General features: G+C 41.2%; 1 protein-coding gene and 1 long non-coding RNA gene across 5 annotated transcripts in view; one reads left to right on the forward strand and one right to left on the reverse strand.

Annotated features, from left to right (window-relative positions):
* The window catches only part of LOC117935738, a 22,800-nt gene extending 1,503 nt beyond the window's left edge, over nt 1-21,297 (forward strand). Inside the window, exon 2 of the long non-coding RNA XR_004654817.1 lies at nt 21,244-21,297. This is a non-coding gene — a long non-coding RNA (uncharacterized LOC117935738). The remainder of the gene's footprint in view (nt 1-21,243) is intronic.
* LOC117935707 (AT-rich interactive domain-containing protein 1B-like) overlaps nt 1-22,449 on the reverse strand; it is a 201,893-nt gene that overhangs the window by 103,633 nt on the left and 75,811 nt on the right. For all 4 annotated transcript variants that reach the window (XM_034858102.1, XM_034858100.1, XM_034858099.1 and 1 more), the window contains 2 exons: nt 20,470-20,625; nt 5,547-5,651 (listed from right to left, as the gene is read on the reverse strand). In XM_034858102.1, coding sequence (XP_034713993.1) covers nt 5,547-5,651; nt 20,470-20,625 — 261 coding nt within the window. The remainder of the gene's footprint in view (nt 1-5,546; nt 5,652-20,469; nt 20,626-22,449) is intronic.

The raw sequence follows: 22,449 nt of genomic DNA on the forward strand, positions 1-22,449 counted from the left end.
CTCCCTCTCTCCTGTCTTATCCCCCCCCTCTGTCTCTTCTCATCTGTAGGAGAGGCGCCAGTGGAATCGGACTGGTGTTTTCTTAACCAAGTTCATCCCTCTCCATTTCCCCCCTCACTCTCAAATCATAAACCCTGTCACACACGCATGTGTAAGCATAGGGGTAGGTAAGTGTGTAAGAGTAGTGCACGGACAGACTGTGTGCACACATGCAGTTTCTTCACTCTCTTGCTGTGCTGGGCTTCAGTCAGCCAGCCTGTCAGGGGTGGATGGGTATAAACATGGCCTGTTCTGCAGCCGCAGAGCTTCCCCCCTCCCGCTGTACCACTGCTGCTTAACCTTGTGTTACCAGTTTGCTTTAACAACCTACACTGTCCAGACTCTGTGAGGTCCGGACCTCTAACTTGCGCAGGTGTCTGGTCCCTTGTCTTGTGCCTGTCTGTGTGTGTCTGTTTCTGTGTGTGTTGTTTTTCTCCCTCCCTCCCATCTTTCCTCTGTTTAATTATTTGTAAAAATGTATATATATCATTATTTTTTTGTTTGTCCTGGGACACGTTTTTGTTTCAGTGTATTGTTTGTAATAGTCACTACTTATTTCTTAAATATGTTTTTAAAAAAAAATTGGATTGCTACAAAAAACCTACATTGTCCAAAATGACTCCCAGTAGATACAACAGTGTGAAGCCGTCAAATTTTGCCGTAAGTAACAACTAAAAGCCTTTAGGGAAAAATTACTTTATTGATTCCCATAGAGGAATTTTCTTTTGGTGTGTCCCTGCTCCACAGGGGATGAGATAAAGTTGCAGAGGAGTGCTGGTACTGACACTTCAGCAGTGCAGATGCAACATGGCGGTTCAAACTTACCCTACCCTGTCTTCCAACTAATTGCTGGTGTCTTTTCAGGTAGTCATCGTTTCAAACTGGACCTGTAGACCTGTAGTGCAACTGAATCCCAATGCTTATTCCTCTCAAGGCTTTACAGACATTTAAGTTGCTAAAATATTAAAAACCAAGCTACAAATACTGAGCAACTGCATAATTAAAACAACAGTGGCTACAAATATGGTGTCCGATATGATGCCAAGTGAATTCTCAAGGTTAGAAACAATGCTGAAGATGTGTACAGATGAAAGATGTTTTAACCAAAGATCAATTCCACTTCCTGTGTGTCAGTGTTTTTAAGCTGTTGGGGAATAAATGGTAAGGCCCCAGCAAAAACACATGTTCCCGGCTCTTGAGGATCAAAAAACTACGCGTGTACATGAAACTGTGTGTGCACGCTAAATGATTCATGAGGAGCAAATGAAAACAGGCTGGCATACAAGCGGAAAAATAGCCTGTCTGCATTTTAGATGAAGCAAGGGTCCTCTGACTCGCTGTGTCATGATATCTGGGTCTGCGGTGAAACAGAGCAGAGGTGCAAACACGTATTATGTGTGCATGCGGTAGAAAATTTAAGAAGTGTGTGAGTGTCATTGTGAGAAATAGTGCAAGTTTGATACAAAAAACTCAAATCATATGGTAAATTATGGAATCCTGTGGAGCACATAGGGTCTGCCAACACTGATGGGACAATGAATCAATCACTCTCACTCATATTTGAGCGAAAAGGTCTACAGGTTTAAGACTGGCGTGACCAGAAGCACCTCAGAGTGTGAAACTAGCTTCAGACTAGCTGTCCTATTCTCAGAGCCGCAATGTGTTCATAGCAGTGGCAGGGAGCTGCTGTGGCCTTCAGTGCTGTTGTCTGTTCTAAGAATAGGAAACAGGGTCCAAAGAACATCTCGTCTCAGAGTCTCCCTCTCTCCCCCTCCTACCCTCCGTTTTTCTCTCCACATGCTGCAAGATATATATTAGAAGTATACATACAAATCGTAATCATATTCCTACAGAGAAAACTTACTCTGTGTGACGGCTAATGCATTTTGTCAGTGTTCTAATGGTCTCTTAAAATATATGCTGAATGGTTTGCATCTACAGTATGTCATTTTGTATATTTTAAACCATGTCCAAACCAATACAAGATATATTTTTTCTTTCCACGAGTGCCTTCCTGTTTTTACTCTTTTGTACTTTACCTCCTTCCCTCTCTCCCCCGTCACATACTTTCTGCCCTGTTCCTCTCCCTTGCATTTCTTTGCTTTCTTGTCTAGCTATGCCTCCTTTTTTCCTCTCCTCTCCTCCCCCCTGTGTGCACTACTGTGGAGGCTGAATCTTACCCTGCTGGGTGACATTACTCTGTGCTGCCTGCTGGCCTGTCTGCCTGCATGGGGACTCTAAAATAAAACACAGCAGAGAGGAGAGCCTGAGTGAGAGCATATACTGTATAGGCAGCCTGACTGACATGCTCCGATAGAGCACATACACTGTGTGTGTGAAAATGCCTCACGGAGGACAGAATGTGTATCAAAGTGTGTAATGCGTGTGTGTTTGTGAGCCAAAGAGGTCTGTATGAGGTGTGAGTGTGGATGTAGTGAGAGAGATAGGGGAAGGGAAGGGAGCAGGCCTCTCCAGCTGTGCCCTGTCAATCATTCATGACCTAACACTTGGAATAACAAAGGAGGGCAAGGTGGACAGGAGTGAGAAAGAAAAGACAGCGAGGAAGAGATAGCGTTTCTGAATTTTCCCTTTGGTCTAATGGAAAATAAGTCAAGGAGAGACAAATGAGCACTGAAAGACATGCAAAAATATTTTTCTCCATGTGTGTCTATTTGTGTGTGTGTGTGTGTGTGTGTGCTAGTGTGCATAACATGTCGCTGGCAGTACCCCATAGCCTGAATTCAACATCCCTCACCCTGAACAAGTGACAAAAAGATAACCACGTTTCACTTCACCGCTTCACGCCCTCTCTCTCTCTTACTCATTCTCATCCTGCACTCGTCCCCCCCCCCGCTCTCTCTGTCTTTCCACATGGCTGGCCATCCTCTCCCATGTCCCAGAGGATGGAAGGCTGTGCGGCAGCTTGGCAGGCTGTCAGGGGAGCGCCGGAGAGCAGGGAACATGTAGTGACTGGAACAGGGGTGGCGGTGGGGTTTGAAAGGGGATTGTTGGATGTCGGGCTTAACCAGTTAAGCGATGTTAGGCAAAAGATGCAAATAGCTGAGGGAGATAGACACAGAGCTCTCACTCCTACTCTATTTTTATGAACCACAAACATCTCTGCAAATTAACAGATAAGATGAAAAAAAAAGGCTTTTTTGTTAGAAATATAAACTATTTAAGACGTTTTTGGTTTTAACATAAAGTTCAAACCAAAACCAAAAAAGAACTGTTGGTTTCACCTTTAGCTTACATTTACCTTTCTGTGTTATTGTTGTGTTTTCACTATCAAGTTGTTCATCTTCTTAATTGATGATCTTTGCTCTGGCTCATGACTTCACTATTGTGTGGAACTGGAAGAACAGGCTCAGCTAGCCCAAAGCAAGTTTGAAGAGGATAATATACTCTAAGAGGAAGGCGATGTTAAGCCAATATTGAATGCCTGGTCAGTTAAAAATGATACACTGAAAGTGCTGCTGGTAAACATTAAAGTAACTGCTGACACAAAGAGGCGAGGCAATTTTTTGCTTTTGTTAACAGTAGCGTTTACAACACAGATACTGTACAATGATATGGAATAAAAGGCATGCTGTATCTCCAATACATTTCATTTTAAAAGACTCCTGGGGCACTGTGACTTGCATTTGTGATAAGTTACAAAAGCACTTTCTTCCTTTGGTCTCCCTTCAAAAATCCCGCCACATCCCACAGCTAACTCGTCCCAAAACAACAACATGACACTTTGCCGACCCACGCTCCCTCCCTCCTGACAGAGAGAAAACGGAAAAAAAGAGATGACAGCAGCTTTAGATCTGACATCAAACGCTGGCGATAGAGTGAGAAAGAGAGAGGGAGACAAAAAGCAGAATGACAGTTTGCTGGAAGAGCCTAGCAAACGCCAAGCAATTTCTCTCTGCTTCTCTCCCTCTCTTTCCTCTTCTATCTATCCATCCATCTCTCTGTGTCTCTCTCTCATCAAAACCGGCGATTAGGATCTCGACGAGCCATGCGCTATGGATGGGATGTGAAAACACATGGAGAACCCAAGGGGTAAAACGGCAGGATTAAAGTGGTGAGGGAATACGGGGTGATATCGGTGGTGGTTCAAATAGATCGTCCTCTCCTCGCCTTGCCTTACTCTCTTGCTAAAGATTCGCACACTGACGCATCAAGGCCATTTTGTCATTATAGCACAAGGGAGAAAAAAAAAGCTTTTATGATGCTACTTTAGAGGGACAGACAGAAGGAAAAGGGAAGTGGGGGTACGTGGGGAAGATTGAAAATGAAAGTAAGAAATATTAAGAAACGTACTATTAGTGTGTGATTATGTGTGTGCAAGCTGAAGAGCCGTGGGAATTCGAGGTGTAACAATACATCGGTCTGGATGGAAATTTCGATTCAACATCAGTGAGTCGATATTATAAACACCAAGTAAAAATATCGATACATATTGTCATCTTTAAAAAATCTTTAATATTTATTTAGGTCTGGAAGATCTTAGTAACAACATTGTCAAATCCTATATTAGTTACTTTTTGTAAATTTGTATAAAAGGTAACTGACTGTGTTAAATGGGCCTATGAATCGGTTGCAGGCCCCTGCACTGAATCACAGACTTTGTGATATCAGTAAATATTGTTTTGTTGTCCAAAGAATAAATATTAAATTGTAGTGTGATCACTTGGAAAACAGACTGGCTAAAAACTTTAAACGTCTATGGAAAATAGTATGGCTTCATTTGAGTTCAGACACTTTATTTCCTTCCTTGCAGTTTTTTCCTCCACTCCTGAGGCAGTTCCAAAGTATCTGGTAAATTAAACGGCACACACCTCAAGCAGTGCCAATATTTGCGATCATTTGCAAATGTCTATTTATTCTCTTCTTGAAAGTGCCGAAGAGCTGTAAGGGGAGAAATGATAGAGTAGAACCCGATTAGTTTAGCCCAAAAACTGGAGCAGCCCACATCTCTCACCCCTCATGGATCAGCATTGCCTCATCATTCCTTCTCCATTCCTCCTCCAGTCAACCTGCTCAACGATTTTTTGTCCGCCCAAATGACAAATGCGTGTGGCTTTGCATGTGGGACTGTGTGCATTAGCAAGAATGCTTGTGTCCGTGCATATGCTTTTCTGTGCACGTGGGTGTATGTGTGAGTGAGTACATGATGCTTAGACCACGTGCTGACGCATATGGCCTTTTTTGCCTTCGGAATGGACGCCAGTCAAAACACTGACATAAGCTCTGAAATCAGCAGTCAAATCCATGTCTCCCATGGTACATGAGACAAAGAGGCATTGCACAGGATGAACAAAGACATCTGATTGGACAGAAAAGCTTACAACTAAATGTAACAGTAAACTGGAAAATACAGGAAGTGGAGGTTGAGGCTTGATGATGGGTCTCACACACACACACACACACACACAGAATATTTTTCCTAATGTGTAATTCTGTATGTATCAAATTCGGTGATACTTAATGGGTCAACAGAACTGTCAGTCACTAACCGGCAGACTGGACGGGCGGTCCTGGGAGACGCCATCCTCATTGTTGGCTTTCCCGGAGTTCCCTGGGGGGGGACCCCTGGAGCTGTACGTCTCCGGCTGGGCTTCCTAGAAATAAAAACAGTGAGAGAAACACTGAGAATCATTTACAGTACATCTAGGATTGATACGTTAAAAGGATTTATTTGACAGTATCTTGCCAATATTTTTGAGCTCTGAAGGGGATTCTAAATTAGGGTATTAAAAAAACTGTATAACATGTGTTTTGGCAGTTATGAGAGGAAAAGTCCAGAATATAATGCAATATAAAGGGCTTGAGTAACTTTTTAAACATTGTTTTTTTTTGTCTTTGTCTATCATCATGTTAAAGGAACATGCCGACTTAATAGGACTTTAGTTTATTCATCGTATCCCGCAAAGCTAGATAAGTTCAAACATACCCCTCTCATCTCCGTGCGTGCCGTAACTCTGTCTGACGCGCCCACCGCTACCCTAGCTTACAAAAGATGATGGAGGTAACCGGATCCATCTAGCCTACTGCTCCCACATAAGTGACAAAATAACGCCAACATGTTCCTATTTACATGTTGTGATTTGTATAGTCAAAGTGTGTACAAATAAAAAGGCCACATTAGACACAGCCACCTTTTAACCGTATACATACTGGGAACTATTCACAGAAGCCGGAGTACTGCTACTTGGGCGGAGTGATTAGCGTAACACCCGCTGTTACTCTCTGCTCTTCACCACGGGGCTCATCAGGTGCTGCTAGCATCTGTATTAAGCTAGGGGAGCGGTGGGGGCGTCAGACAAAGTTTCAACACGCAAGGAGATGAGAAGGGTATGTATGAACTTATCTAACTCTGCGGAATTCGGTGAATAAGCTAAAGTCCCAATAAGTTGTTGTGTTTCTATATTTTAACTAATAAATAAATAACTGAATGCAGGTCATATTTGTCTCTGATAAAGAAATTTGAAGGATTCTTGCTTTTAACATAAGTACATTTATGTATATGTGCGTGACAAAATTGTCAAAAAATTTTGTAGATTCTTTGTTCTTCCATATATTTGTAATGACAATGACTCAAAGGTGTGGTATCCGTTGCATTGAACCATTACGTCTCCTGCTAAACACTAGTTATGTCAACAACCCTTCACTTATGATGAAAATTGTCTAAATGTGTGTGACAGAGATTGAGAGAATGAGTTGGACTGATAGGGCTGTAATTAAGACTCTGATTCCCAGTTAGATCTAGTCACAACACAAAGAGGCATTTTGCACAAGGAAATGCACACACATACGCAGGCACACGCACGCACAGACACACACTCACACACAAAGAGATAAAGTACATTTAGACTGAAAAGACATCCAAACATGAGTACACCATACACCAATTCATTTTAAACTAATCCCGGCCTAACCACCCACTAATCCTCGAATAAAAAATAAAAAAACTTGCGCGCGCACACACACACACACACACACACACACACACACACACACACACACACACACACAAAGTCCTATTGTTCAAACTAAGTCATTTTCTTTTCCTCTATAATCACAAGCCTATCTAGTGTAAACCAATTTTCTCCCCATTGTCGGAGGTGTTGCCCTCTCCCTCTCCCTCCTTCCCTCTCCCTCTTCTTTTTATTCACCGCGGAGGTCGTTCTTCCATCATGTTAAGCGTCTGCACCACAATGGCAACTTGTTAAAGAGCTCTGTGTGGAAGGATTAGTGATAACTGATCGGTGAGACGCGGCAAGAGATCACACGTGAGTGCTTGAACACACAACATACGTACACACACAGCCACACATTTATGATGTACTGCATGCGCGCACGCGCGCACACACACACCAACACACACACACACACGGTGCGTTCAGGTTTTTACCTTTAAATTCCATTTTTTCCCACAGTTTGATTTCTTATCTGTTGTGTGATTATACTGTAGTAGGTGGGCAATATTCCTGTCAGCTAGGTGTTATAATTTTATAGCTGAAGATTATCCTTCACAGCAAGAGATGTATCATGTGAAATGGATCTATCATTAAAGCATTAAATGGGTCGTAATTTTTACTTCCAGGGTAACTGATACGGTACCAATTCAGTACTTTTGTGCATTCTTTATGAAATCTGATATATGTTTTATACACTCCATACGTTACATGTAAAGTCAGATTTGCATGCTGCAGCAGCAGATGTGCACACACATAGACAAACAGATAATGTATTCATTCATCCATTATAATTTAATGACCTTAAATGCCCTATCGTAGTCCATTTAAATCACATTTCAATTATTAGCCAATTAAATGACTGAAGGACTAATTCTTAAAATATAGAAAATGTTAAATACCCAAATGATTCCTGAAATGGTATTATTTTATCTATGTAGGCTGTGGTGGACACTTACTTAAAATACATTCTTGTCATGAAGTGAACTCTTTACCCTTGAATTGGGATTGTCATGCTTCACCCACTGATTTACTGTCTCCCTTGTGTAGTTCTCTTAAATCTGGTCCTTCAGTTTTGTTGTTCAATGTAAGGTCCCTATATATGTTCCAACGATATCTGCCTCATATGTTTCAATAAGGATCATTTTTATTCAATGAACCCTCAACTAATTTATGATAAACCATTTTAATTATTTTTGTTTTCTCAGCTAATAGACGGAGAATAATAGCAAGTTAGCAACATTAAAAATTAAAGGAACATTGGCATTATGGGAGTGTCCTGTGTCCACAATTTGTGGATATAAAATATTTGTTGTTGATATGTGGGCCAAAACATGAAGCAGATAGTTCTACTAGTGCACAGTTTTTCGTTAAGTTAAAGCAACTGGATTTGGGCAAAAAAGAAACTAAATGAAAGTTTTATTGATGTATTGATATGGTCATTATTTTCAAACAGATACTTGTTGTAAGAATTTTGTAAATCAGGTGATTTATTTTTTCATTGATTTAATTAAATATAAGGTTTGGTGTTCACAGTAAGTGAAAAAAGCAAGGATGTTTAAGATGTGAAACAAGTACAAAAACAAATTCCTCATTTCTACCTGCTGATATTCTAAATAATATGTGTGCTTGTAATAGCTAGTGTGTTGGTGTGTATAATGACACTTATGGGACTAAATTGTCTTATGTGACTTATTTTCAGGTTTCTTGTAAAAGAAATTTGGATTTCTATTAGATTTTCTGAATAAATACGTTGTTTTTTCAAAAACTAAACAGTGAAAATAGTCAGCCAAATAAATGGAACTTTGAGCCCTAATCTTGCCGCAATAGCTCTCTTATTCCAATCCTAAAACCAAAAACAACACCTGGACGCATGCCAAACGTCAGGTTTTAATTACATGGTCTGAAGTGCTTCGTTTGGAGGAGATACCCATCATAGACACAAATACACTTCCACAGGTAAATAACGGCCCGGGGAAGGAGAGAAGAGGGGCGGGAGGAGAAGAAGAAGAGAGGCCAGGAAATGAGTGGTGGCTTTCTTATAGATGAACAAATGTGTTCATTGCACACACACACACACACACACACACACACTTTAGTTCACTGATTAAAAAAGAAAATGGTAATAATGCACACATAGACTGAGAGTTGAAATTAGAACAGAAGAGTGGCTGCAGCCCTAAGTCCAATATTTACTCAGGCATGGAAGTAAGTGAGTGTGTGTGTGTGTGTGTGTGTGTGTGTGTGTGTGTGTGTGTGTGTGTGTGTTTACTTGAGGGGATACCCATTTTGTTTGGGTCAAAATTAAGTTAGCCTCATGCTACTGTTTATACTCATGTTCTTACATCACCAGTGTCAACTGTAATATGGACAGAGGGTGATAGAGATAGAAACAGAGACTGGGAGGAGGGAGGGAAGATGCTGACAGAGAAATACAGAAGGTGAGATGCAAACGAGATAGCTAAGGGGATAAGGAGAAGGTAGGAAAGCACTGAGGGAGGGAGAGAGAGAGAGAGAGAGGAAATAAAGAGAGAGAACCAACGGTGAAAAAAGACTAGAAAAAGCAAGTGTAAGAGAACATCAGAGGCAAATGAAGGAGTGCTGCGAGAGCATCCTTTCATTTGAGTTTTTTCCAGTCCATTGTCTCAAAATCCCATTTCCCAGCTAATTTAGAAGCTTCTAAAATAAACTCCACTCCATACCTTAAGCCTTAGGCCACAGCTAATCCTGTCTTCACACACACACACACACACATATATACGTGCACACACAGAGACACGCACATTCATTCCGCGCTTTTCAAAAGACTTCTTCTTGGCATAGTAGAAACGAATGAAGGATATTGATGGCAAGCGTTTGAAGTACATGAGGGAATGCAGGAATCAAACTGTGAGTTAAATGCTATTAGACAGCTGCGTGGAGAGGCAGTGTAATATTAGATTTGATTGAATAGATGACTGCTGAATGTGGTGTAATATATAAAGCTGAAGAGGCTTTATGCAGACGCAAATCAATATCGCAGCACCATGTTAATCCCAGCCACTAAGGAACGCAAGTCAGACAGTAGGTGTGAAATGTTCGGAAAGCAAAAGCTTGTTAATGTTGAGTGCTGAATTTTTTTTTCGGAATATGAGACTTGCATGTGCTGTTTCAAACTTAGTCCGGTTTGTGGTTTCGTTTTTTTAACTGTGTCAGTATGACTTTGTTAAAGAGAAACGAAGGAGTTCAAAGGTCAATCAATGTTGTGCTATGGAACAACACCTCATCGAGCTAGCATTTTAGCTATTTAAGTCCCATATTGTAAAACTTTAGATGTATTTTTTTTAATTATAAAGCAGGTGAAGGTGCTAAATAAATACTGTAAAAAAAATCAGAACGCTCAATCCACAGCAAAATGCACACAGTCCGTATTCAGGAACGATGTCTTTAAACAAGCCATCACAATAACTCTATCACTATCACTATTATCACTATAATAAAAGTAGAAAGTGCCGCTACAGTGCCGTAACAGTTATTTTCCCCGGCTGCAATGACAGTGCAGAGACGTCAAAAAAGCAGATGTGAAAACGATGACCAATCAGACCAGACTAGGCATTTCAGAAGGGGGGCAGGCACTTAAACGGAGCATTTCAGACAGGATATTCAGACAGACAGTATGAAGAAACTGAATACTTTTTTGTTTTCTGAACATTTAAGCATGTAAACATGTTCCAGTAGAAACCCACAACACAAATATGACCTTAAAAATGAGCATGATAGGGGAACTGAAATCTAGGCCCCAATGCTGTCCCAAACAGTATGACATACAACCAATTTGGCATATCCTTTCTTTTTTGGAGCACACCTAATTTAAAAATGTTGTATTGAGCCTTTTTGGTTGGTTGCACCGCACACTTTTTACCTATATATTCAAGCAGGGAGCAAGGTGAAATGTTGCTTCGCTTTGCTCGTGTGAGTTTGATTGCTTCGGAAAACAGGCAATAAAACTGTCATGACAGCAAGCACATTTGATGCCACCACTTGACACAACAGAAAGCTGCAGGAGCAAAATTCATAGCCATTACGTTAAGCTGATTTTGGCTGACATCTGTTTCAATCTCATTTTTTTCTTCTTTCTTTTTTCTTTTTAAAACAGCGAGAAAAACAAAAGACTTACTGGACAATATATTTCAGCTTTATTTTTTGAACATTTTAACATGCATGCTTTTTAATCCTTTTTCTCCCAGCGCTTTTGTCTGCTCTGGGCTATCTTGCTTTTATAAACTTTATGTGCAGATGTCAGTGTTTCTGTGTTCTCGCTTTATCATAAGGGTCAAATACTTTTCTCAGTATCTCTTACTCATATCCTCTGTTATATCGTCTATCGGTGTTGGCTGTGCTTTTCCTACCTTTTGTCCTAATTACATTAACGTCACATTTTTATTTTTTTCCCTACTACCTTCCCTTAACATCCCCTCTCCTCTCAGTATTAACTGCTCCTTCACTCTGTATCACTCCACTTCCTTCTTTCTCTTCTTCCTCTCTGTCCATCCCCTCTTCTCATTCATCTTTTCCTTTCTCCACACCTCACATCTCTCACACTCCATCCCCATCTATTTCTTCTTCTCCATCACTCTCTCTTTTCCTATCACCCCATTCATCCCCCTTTAACTTCCCATCCCACCTTAATTTCTCCAACCCTCTCTCCCTTCCTGTCTCCAGCCGTTCTCCTCATGACTACCAAATGAATTAGTCACCCCCCTTTTTCTCCTGCACCTTGGCAGATGCACATCTCCACAAAATCTCACGCTAATGCCATTAATATTCATTAAAAATTAAGCTTAATTGCGTGTCTTTAGGAGAGAGGCCCATAATCCCCCTCCCCTAAACACACTGCCTAACCCAACACACACACACACACACACACACAACATGAACCTCAGTGCATTTGGCATCACCTGCCACATTACCTCAAGGACAGGGAGTCTCTGGTGTCCATTGGGCTAGTCCCTGAGAAGCACACTCTCTTTCTTACATATACCCACTCAGATATACTAGGTCAGTCACTAGGGGGAAAAAAGTGATGGTAGGGTCAGAAAGAGGCAAGAAGTGAGGAAGTGTGTTTCCTGCTGTATCTTTATTCTTCTTTTTTTTTAGATTATTTTTGGGGGCATTTTAAGCCTTTATTTCCATAGGAGAGATGAAGACATAAAGGGGGAGAGAGGGGGGGAGAGACATGCAGCAAAGGCCCGGAGGTTTAAGTCGAACCCGCGGCCACTGGGTCGAGCAGTACGACTCTATCTATGTGATCCTGCTCTAACAACTGAGCCAACCCGGCCACACTTCCTGTTGTATCTTAAAGGCTTTATGTGTGTATGCCCTGCTCTCTACCGGTAATTACTGTTAAAGGCAGCATTTGTATCTGATGTGGGGGGGCACACATCCATATTCAACACCCCACGTTCACACACACATTGGTTCAGACTTGCTGATTCGCACACATGCTCACACCAATCAGACTGACTAAACCATAATTAAAGCAACAATCAGCAGTGAAAGCGAGCTACACCGTGTTCTGAAAAATATGACAAATCAACATTGGATTATGATGTGCTTGTCTTTCATGTTTTCTTGACACTTACATCTTTTGATCCATTCCATAATATTTGGAAAACCATTGCAGTGATATCCTGGTTATGTCAGATATGCTAAATGTGCTAAATATATTATAGGGCAGACCTACTTTGGTCTTCTGCAACTGTCTTTTATAAGTGTGTTGGTTAGACGGCATGTAAATGATGGGCATTTATTCCAGGGCACAGTCTATTATTATCACCACAGGAAAGGTGACATTAGAATGGAAACAGTTGATGTATGTGCATGTGTATGCAAAGATGCCCGTGTGTAAGTATACCTATTCACCTGTGAGGTCTGTGTGTGTGTGTGTGTGTATGTGTGTGTGTTTGTAGCCTCTTAAGCATCTTAATGGGTCCATTTGTAGCAGGGCCTGTTCTAGCGCTGTGTCCTTCAGATTGGATTCTATCTCAGCAATCCCCCTGACCTTTACCACAAAGACACTACAAGAGAGGACCAGAGCTCCAACACAGGACACACATACACTAACACAGTCTCTTGCCCACATAAACAGAAACACACATGCAGACACAGAAAGTAATGTGCATTCACAGACAAACACACAGGCAGGCCATCCCTTAGGGATGATGTCAGATGTAGCTGACAGTGTTAGCTGCAGATGGAGTTGCCAGGGCTTTCATTTTCATTCCTCAACACAAGCTAATCAAATAAGAGGCAGTCTTTGTACGATCTTCACTTCACACACTTTTCGCAAGTGCCCATCACCAACACCCCCCATCTGCCCATTCAATTCAATTGCTTTGGCTCACAGTTAAAGAGGACATCCACCCAAACTGGTGTACACCCACATGACTTTTGCTAAAGCACGGAGGAACAATAGCTGTGTGTTGGCGAGCTCGACTTTGACGTGTTTTTGGTGTTTTCTCTTTCTCTCTATGTCTGTGAAGTCTGTATCCAGGAACAAATGTAGCGACATTTCCTAACAAATGGCAGTTAAATGAGGCCCCTAGGGTGCTGTGCCGCTAACTACCGGCCCCCTTTTTTCTAAGCCATTATGATTGTCCTAACCGTTCCAAAAACACCTCTCCCGTTCTTGTTCATTTGCATTTGAATTACAGCTCGGCTGTACAAAAAACAAACATAAATCAAAAAATGGAAAAAAAGAAGAAGAAAAAAAAGTGGCGCTTCTAGTCGAGCAATTAGCGAGTGTCAGTCAACGTGGAGGTAAAAAAAAAAAAAAAAACTAAATTAAAAACATTGTCTCAAACACATGCAGACACACTATCACACAAACAAACACACACGCTCATACAAAACCTAGCTGACATATACAGCATATATATATATATATATATATATATATATATATATATTTCTTTTTCTTTCAATTTTATCATTTAGTTTTTGCCTGAAAACTCATCAAGCTTAAGTGCTCGTCAGCAGCAGCCAATCGGAGTGTGGCAGGCCCAGGGTTGCCGTGGCGATACGCGGGGACATTTAGAGGACTCCGATAAACTCTGCCATTTAAAAGGTTATGACAATTAACGTGGCTCTCCGCAAATTACCACTGCCAGACCTTTACCCATGGACGTCTCTCTCTCCCTCTTATCACCCCGCAACCAGCCTCACTCTCTCTCTACCTCCTCCTCTCTCTCGCCATATGCCCTCCATTTCCGCAGCCTGTCCTCCCTCCATCCCTCGCTCCCTCCCTCTTACTGTCTACCGCCTTCCAGCCAGCAGCACTTTATTATCCTGTTAATTAACAGAGTTCTTCACTTAATATTCAAATGGTGACCAATTAATGACATTGAACTTTGGGTGTGACACACACACACACACACACACCTCTTCCTCTGCACTCTCACCACATCCTATTCACTCTCGCGTCGCACACACTCCTTCCTGCCTCTCATTTCCTCTGTCTTGTCCCCTCAACGTCCCCTCCATCTCTCCACCACATTGCCAAGGTGAGCTCCCATTTTGACATGAGAAAGAGAGAGAGAGAGACTGTTAGAGTGTGTCTGTGTGTGTGCATTGAGGGGCAGTCACTGTATGCAGTGGGGGGTGGCGGGTAATAAAGTCAGGAGGGCAGGTCGCAGAAAGGCTCGACGGCCTTTTAATTAACCTGGTGTGATTAAAAGCGGGGGTGGCAGAGGGTGGGGGAAAGGGCCTGCTGCTGCTGCCGGTTGGGGGCGGGGGGGTGACAGACAGGAAGTGGGAAATGACACTCTGGAAGAAGAGAAAGGTAAAAGTGCCAGGTGATGTGCCAGTATATGAACACCCTATATATTCAAACTGAAACATGTTTTTTTACATATTAGCAATTAGAATACAGAATGACTTTGGAATTCTTGACTTTACAAAATAATCTTACCACAAGGCCAATTAGGTTACATTTCTGGTGCTTTGGATTAACGCTTGATCTACAAGCATGTGACCAAGTATAATATCCCAATATGCAATGTACATCCCTGATGTTCATTGAAAACCATGCATCTCCAAATTTGGGGATTTCGAATTTTTCAAATGAATTGAAGCATTAAATGTATGGACTGTAAGTATGCCACTGCTTCTTACAAACACATCTAAAAACCCATTGAAATATCTAAAACAAATGCATTGTCACATAGATGAAAACAGGACTGTTTTTCTTCTGCCGTTTTGGAGATTGAAGAAAACAGGACAGCAACAATATGCTCAGGTTTCAAAGCTAAATTTTACAACGTTCCAGTGATCTGAACATTTCATCCTGTCATATAACAATGCACAGTATGTCAGAGGATGGCAAAAAGGCAGCAGTTACTGTCTTTTCCAAATAAAAGTAAATTAGTATTGAAAGCTTCAACTGCCAGCCCAGGAGCTTTCACCCTAGTTTTTTAGTTTACACCACATGGTGGACATGTGATGTTGTGCTCATGAACATCACTTATCTAAACCAATGAATCAGTTTCCTTCAATGTAGGTCCCTGTAAAGTGAGCTTGTCTCCTCCGATCAGCTGAGAGCTCTTCTATGCCACAGCACCGCTCCCCAGAGCCTACTCTCAGAGAGGAAGAGGAAATAGTTAAGACCAACAGAGGAAAGGACCAGTGGGATCAGTTTCACGGAGGAGAGTGGATAGAAGGGTTTTTACTACTGGGAGTAAATGTCACAGGGAATGACTTCCTTCTTCAAAGACTAGAAGTCAAATCCCAACAACTCTGCTATACAACCAAATACCACTCAGTGGCATATTCACCGTACAGTTTACATTGTACAAAAACAAGGCCGGGCTATATTCTGTTGCAGGTAATTACTCTCTAAACATAAATATAACACTGTTTCTTGGCAAAAAATTAAACAGTGGATGCTCCATGGAATAGCTGATCAAAGCCAGTACCATCTTCTCACAACATTATGAGTTTAAGTCTGGCAGCAGGCCAATGTTGCATTTCACCTCCTTTCTCTCTACCCCCTCTACATCCTGTCACTCTCCAGTGTATACTACCCAATAAAGCAAACATGCCATAAAAGTAATCTCCAAACTCTTGAAATCACAGCTCTCTCATTTCCGTTTTTATGAGGTAGAAAATATTAGACAGTCACAAAATATCATGCACTTCATCTTTTGAAGAGGAAGAAAGGGCACCAATTTTCTCCTTCTAAGTGATTTGTCTCATGCTGTAATGGAATCCAACAATCAGACCAGAAACATTAGGGTCACGGTATTTATAGGGTCTGTTAAAATATACTGTACTTCCAGAAAAGTGGCTTAAATCTTTCTGTCACAAAGTAAAAATTATTTTCTGTTGCCTTGATTCAATGTTGTGTAGTGGAAAGTGACATGTTTGGATACAAAGAAACACAGTAATGCATGAGGTCAAAAAGCCCTTTCAAAGCCTATTTCTTATGACAGTGTTTCTGAGAACTACCAATGACAATCATCATTTTTATTCAAACAACCATAGCACTCTATTAAACTACCAGCAAACAACCCACATTTATTTTTCTTCAAAATCTAATCATTCTTCCCTTTTGCAATGTTATACTGTACATTTTGTATTTTTTCATATCAGTCTTGATGTCTTAAAAATGTCATTTTAGCCTGCTCGGCTCCTCGCTATCAGATGAGGTCACTGCAGTGCAATAGGCTCAAAAAAGAAAAGAAAGACGGCATTTTCACTTCGATTTCTTACAAAACCAGCTAATAGTGGTTGGTTGCAGAGACAATTTGGTGTCAAAGGCAGCTGGAATGGTTCCATCAACTGGAGGATGTCCTATGACTAGGGTTAATGGGAGTGGAGAGGGGGGAAAGGAACTGCGGAGAGCGCCGGAAGATAAAAATAAAGAACTTTTCAGCTCGGCTCTCTCAGAGTAATGCAGGGTCACAAAACGAGGGTTAAAACCACAATGACATCCTAATCTGGCGTGCACTTATAATTGTGTGTTTGTGTGTGTGTGTGTGTGTGTGTGTGTGTGTAATCCGTTCCGTGCGGCTTGCATCATGTCTCATTTCAGCCCAGAATCACAGACAAAGGTCACCGTTTGACCTTTTCACAGCTCTGAATTGCTGCAGCACACTCCGCAGATTAGTGTACACAGACACACACAGACACACTTATACAAAAACTGATAGAAAGACGCACACTCTCTCAGAACAGAAAAATGAAAGCACACCAAATATTATCAGTAATCTTGGCTAACAGCACTGTGTAAGTTCAATTGTTTACTTTTGGATCCAAAATCAAAGACAGGGACCTAGTTTCTTTGTTATTTAAATGTATTCTGGTATTTCCTGGTTTCTTCCCCTCTCTAAATTTCTCTCTCACTCAATCGATGGACAATTAACTTTGTCTTAATGCCACTGCAGAGGTTTTGTTTTTGTTTTGTGTAAAATGTCATGTTTTTTATTAATCAATACTGTGTATTTTCCATAATTACTTGAACATAAACTGCTGAAATAAATTGAGTGCCTGGACCTGGATTTTGCATTTGTTTCAAAAGATGGAATTGGTGTAGCCAAGTGCAAAATACACAGACGTGCCAAAACCCCACCTCTGTTCCAAGGAATCTAGGCTATTACAACTTTACGTTTGCATTTACATGTTCCCAGTCTGTACATGTACCCTGTTAAGTTTCAGATGGATTGGACTACTAGTTGGAACGATTGTCCTTTTACTGTACTTGTCCATTAATAGCTGGGTTTCTTGTGAAAGCTCACTTCCCACATCAAGCCAAAATGTATAAAAGAAATGTCAATGTAAAAGTATGGGAGCTGGGAGCTTATTAGTCAGGAGAAATAGTGGATTTAGTTGGTCTACAGTTTGATGGCGAGTAGACATAAATCAGGAGGTGTCGGCACATTGCCTGCTGTGTTGCAGTGACATTAAATTCTATATAGCTTTAACACATAGAAATGGTTTCTTGATTAAAGGTAAAGACAGCGGGAAGCAACATTGATGCAGTGGATGCTGGAGGTATTGCTGCTTTTATGCAGTGATAACAACCCTGTGTGCTGATTGAAACATTTTCCCAAAGTGGCGTGCAGGCTTAACAAAGAAAACCAAAGGGAAACCAGCTCCATGGTCACCCCAGCAGTTGGCATAGCAACCAATATGGGACCTAGCAGCACAGGTGAAACAGGGCTTGGCCAATCAGAGTGCTTGGTCAGGACTACCTGGTGTGTAAATGTCAGCGAGGGTCAATTGCCGCCACATCATCAGCGATGATGAAAACACACCATTACTGTCACAAAATGTCAACCTGGCCACGGATCTCAGCCTTTCCTAGTTAGGGTGAATAATGTTTGTTCAGTAGGGTGCACGGTTTGTGTGAGGAAACAAGAGTAAGTGCTTTTTTTCACTGCAAGACAAAAGGCATGCTGGCTCAAGTGTTCACTCAGTATGAAAATTACTATCCTGAGACTAACGACTTCTTTTTTTGACAACCGGCTTTTGTGTTCACAATGGCTTTTTGCTTGGCTATTTGTCTTGGTGTGCTCAATATGCAAGGCTGTCTAAAGGAAGGTTTAACTAAATCTCAGTAAATCACAATATAACTACCTAGACAGATACAATTAAATCACTGCCAAATGGCATCAACTAGTGCAGAAGCTAAATAGGTCTATTCACATTTGTGAACTACTAATGCCACAATACGGTGTCTAGGACAAAAAAGGGATCCTTTCAAAAAATAATAATAGTGCTGTCCATGTTGTCCTCTGCTGTTACATGCCTTTAAATTCTAGAAAATAAAAATACTTGCAAAGGGAAAGGTTCTGCATAGCACCTTTCTGTGAATATCCTGATCTACGCTATGTTTTTATGTATTTTATACACCTCTTTCTTGTTCTGTCTAGGGGTGTTAAAATAGCATCTTTTCCTTCCCCGGTACTGATTTCAATACCTTAACTTGCGGCCAATACTAAGTACCGACCCAATACTAGTGTGTTACCAGGGCCATTTTACGCACACATTATTTTTTAACAGCTGTGTACTAGTAACCTTGCATGGATGTGATTAGATCGCTATCATTGTTGTATGGCCTGGCTCAGGCTTCGCCTTTGTAAAACATGAACAGAGACATACAGAGAATCAACGCTGTACAACTTTCTTTACAGCGAAAAAAGAACATAAACAAACTACTTTAAAGTTTTATTTGGGGGGGCTAAATGATGTGGTATCTGGTATCTGTCCTGTAGAGATGACCTGTAAGTCTGGATATCATTATCAAAACTGCTGGCTTTTTTCGGTGATCATTCTTCTCTATAGTGGAAGAGGTACAAATCATCCGTGTGTATAAACATACAAAATCCCTCTCCTTCAAGGTCCACTTCAAGCCTTACCTACAATTTTTACTTTAAGTAAAGTAAGTATTTGAGGTTAAAGTACAGATAAGAACTTTTAAAATGTTGAATTGTTGATGTATTGATATGAAAGCAAAATTTGAATTTTTCATGTAAATACATACTCCTCAGTATTGAAATCACAAACTTGCTGTTTTAAATTAAAAAACAAACAAAGATTGGATATGGACTAATATAGCCAATATCAATGAGTTAAAACATGCCTTTATCAGCCCTGATGCTGATCTTGCAGAATGGCTCGGGGCATTCCTACTTCACTCATCTTTCCTGTTCTGCTTCATCCTGTCTTCTCCTTTCCCTCCCTGTTCTGTCTGATCATTCCTTTCCTTTTCATTTCTGTTGTAATCTCTCCCGTCTTGTATTGTTTTTTTCTCCGGCTCAGTTTTGTTCTGTTTTGTTCTGATCTAGGGCACTGCTGTTAGCCAGAGTCACTCCACGCAGGCTGATAGATCCCTCTGGCTGCAGAGTGGATGGAAAACACATGGGCAGCCTTCACTCAACTCAACAACAACTGCTTGAACCCAGCCTCCCAACGGAAAACTTCAACAGAACATCATGCTGAAACTTGGCAAGACAAGTCTTATTCCAAATCTGTGCAACAGGCCTTTTGTTGTACTGAGGATTCTTTTTGCACAGGCGTGTTTGTGTGCACAGCAAATGTACAATATGTGTTTATACATTTAAAAGTTTATGCTAAATACCTCTCATGAATAATGTTTGTTAATAATGAAACCAATACACCGGGCACGTAGGACAACTGACACACCCTATTATCTTGCACATACACGCATGCATACGTACACATCTCAGCACCACTTAAATATTAAAATACAAAAATATATATAAAAAAAAAGAGTTGGCTGAAATACCTTTCCTGCTGATATTTCATCAGCTACATCTGATACGCTGCACATCTATGTGTAACGGATATATTTATTCATATGTAAATATATATAATGTATTGAGTTATGGTAATCATTTGCATTCATTCTCATGGCATGTACTGTACTTTGTGTGTGTGTCAGTGTGTGTGTGTGTGTGTGTACCTGTTGTGGTGGTGGTCGAGGCTGCAGGTAGGGGCTCTGGGTCGGACCTGGAGGGGTCTGCTGAGAGGGGCTGAAGTACGGAGGGTTTCCCTGCTGCCCTGCCTGCTGCTGCTGGCTGTAGCCCCCCATCCCCTGCTGGCCATATGGAGCCACATGCTGAAATGATTAATCACAAACAGTTAGATGGGATATATTAAGGTTTTGGCTGAGGTTAAAGCAAAACTTTAAAGGGGAACTATGCAGTTTGTTTAGCTTTATTTACCTTAACTAAACAGCTTTGGAGTCATTGGAATTGTTAAATGACTTTTTTCAGGTTGAATGGTGGTTGTCCTGCCCCCTAGCGCCTGTGAGCAGAAAAACCACCCTTGCACCTTTGGGCGGGCGAGTAGCATCGGGAAAGATTGCGTGATATCAGGTCTCGCGATGTAACAAATTATTTCACGGCACAGCGCACATACGCCCATTTAGGAACCAGCTAACAAGGTAGCGATGGAGTTTTTCCACGCTATTGTCATGGCTGAGCCGGCAAAAAGAAGCAGAAGCTAGGAAAGCATTGTCGGAGGAACATAGAAAGAGGAAACGGCAGACTGATCGAGAAAGGAATCAGACACAATCAAACATAGGAGCTGCCAAATATCTATTCCCAAGCTGTAGGGGGAGCTCTATAGAAAAACCTGCGAGCAAAAAGTTAGAAAACCGCGCAGAAATGGCAAAAACTGCATAACGCCCCTTTAACTTTAAAGTTGCTGCATATATTTCAGGTAAATATTTCAGGTTCATAATTGCATTTAGAGGTTACATCAGATAAGGTTTACATGGTTTTATTTTTTAAAAACACCATATTTGTTGTACTGCACATTTATGAAGATCCGCATCTTTATAACGGAGCTAGATAACCAGAGCTAACCGCTAATCATTGCTAACTAAGCTTTCAGTTCTCCGTGCCTGTGTCCACGGACTGCATGTATGGACTCAAGCCCGAATAAAACCCTTCATTTGATTAAAATGGCTGTAAACATTTTAAACTACAACTCAAGAGTATTTTGAATGACAGTAATCTGCTCAGGGTAAAGCATAGCGTTAGCATGCCACGTTGATGCTTTCTCTGCGGAGTGCAGACTTATTTGCTCTTGCGAGTCACGTGACCAAATTGCAGCCTTCGCGATTAGGAAATTGCGTTTTAACAAATCGTGATATTATTGCAAATGCAATTAATTGCTCAGCCCTACGTGCCATGCAGCAGCTAGGTGAACATTATAACGTGTGTCACTTTGTAACACACGTTCTTCACGGAAGTAAAGGCTAGATTAAAATAAAGCTGTTTGGAGCAGTTTGTGAACTGTGTTTTCTGCTGGAAATGGTAAGTCACTATGGGGTATTACAATCACAAAAAATATTTAACACAATAAAGGAAAGGGAAAAAGCTAAAAAGTAAAAAAAGAAGTGGTCATGTGCATTGAGTAGGCATCACAGCAGGTGTCGCGTGATGTACTTAACAGTCAATCACATGAAAGTAGAAGAATCTTCTAACCTACAATTCTCATGGAATGAGAGAAAAATAAAGACAACCGACGTGGGCCTACACAAACTGGCCTTAACCCATTTCCCAATTCATCTGATTGTCCCTCGGTTAACACCTTTAATTTAGCTCAGACCGGGCTGACACTCGTCTCTCGAGAGCAATGAACTCTCACTGCAGAAACCTCTAACTTTATGGCCTCCGGCTTGCCAAATGCATCCTCCTGTCCACATTATCTCAGTCTTGGTCAGCTCACAGATGGGATGAGGTGTGTTGGATATTACTGCTGGCCCGTCCCAGGCCGTAACCCTAATGAGGGACACATGGATGAGCCGAGGCATTCCAGAGTGGTGCAGTTAAATAACTAACTTGCGAGGGCAAGCCACGCCGAGTGCCAATGCGGCATTACACGGTGGTTATACAGTGAGAGAGAGAATGTGAACAGGGAGTGCATGTAACAA

This window comes from Etheostoma cragini, chromosome 20 (assembly GCF_013103735.1).
Source record: "Etheostoma cragini isolate CJK2018 chromosome 20, CSU_Ecrag_1.0, whole genome shotgun sequence".
NCBI classification, from domain to species: Eukaryota; Metazoa; Chordata; class Actinopteri; order Perciformes; family Percidae; genus Etheostoma; species Etheostoma cragini.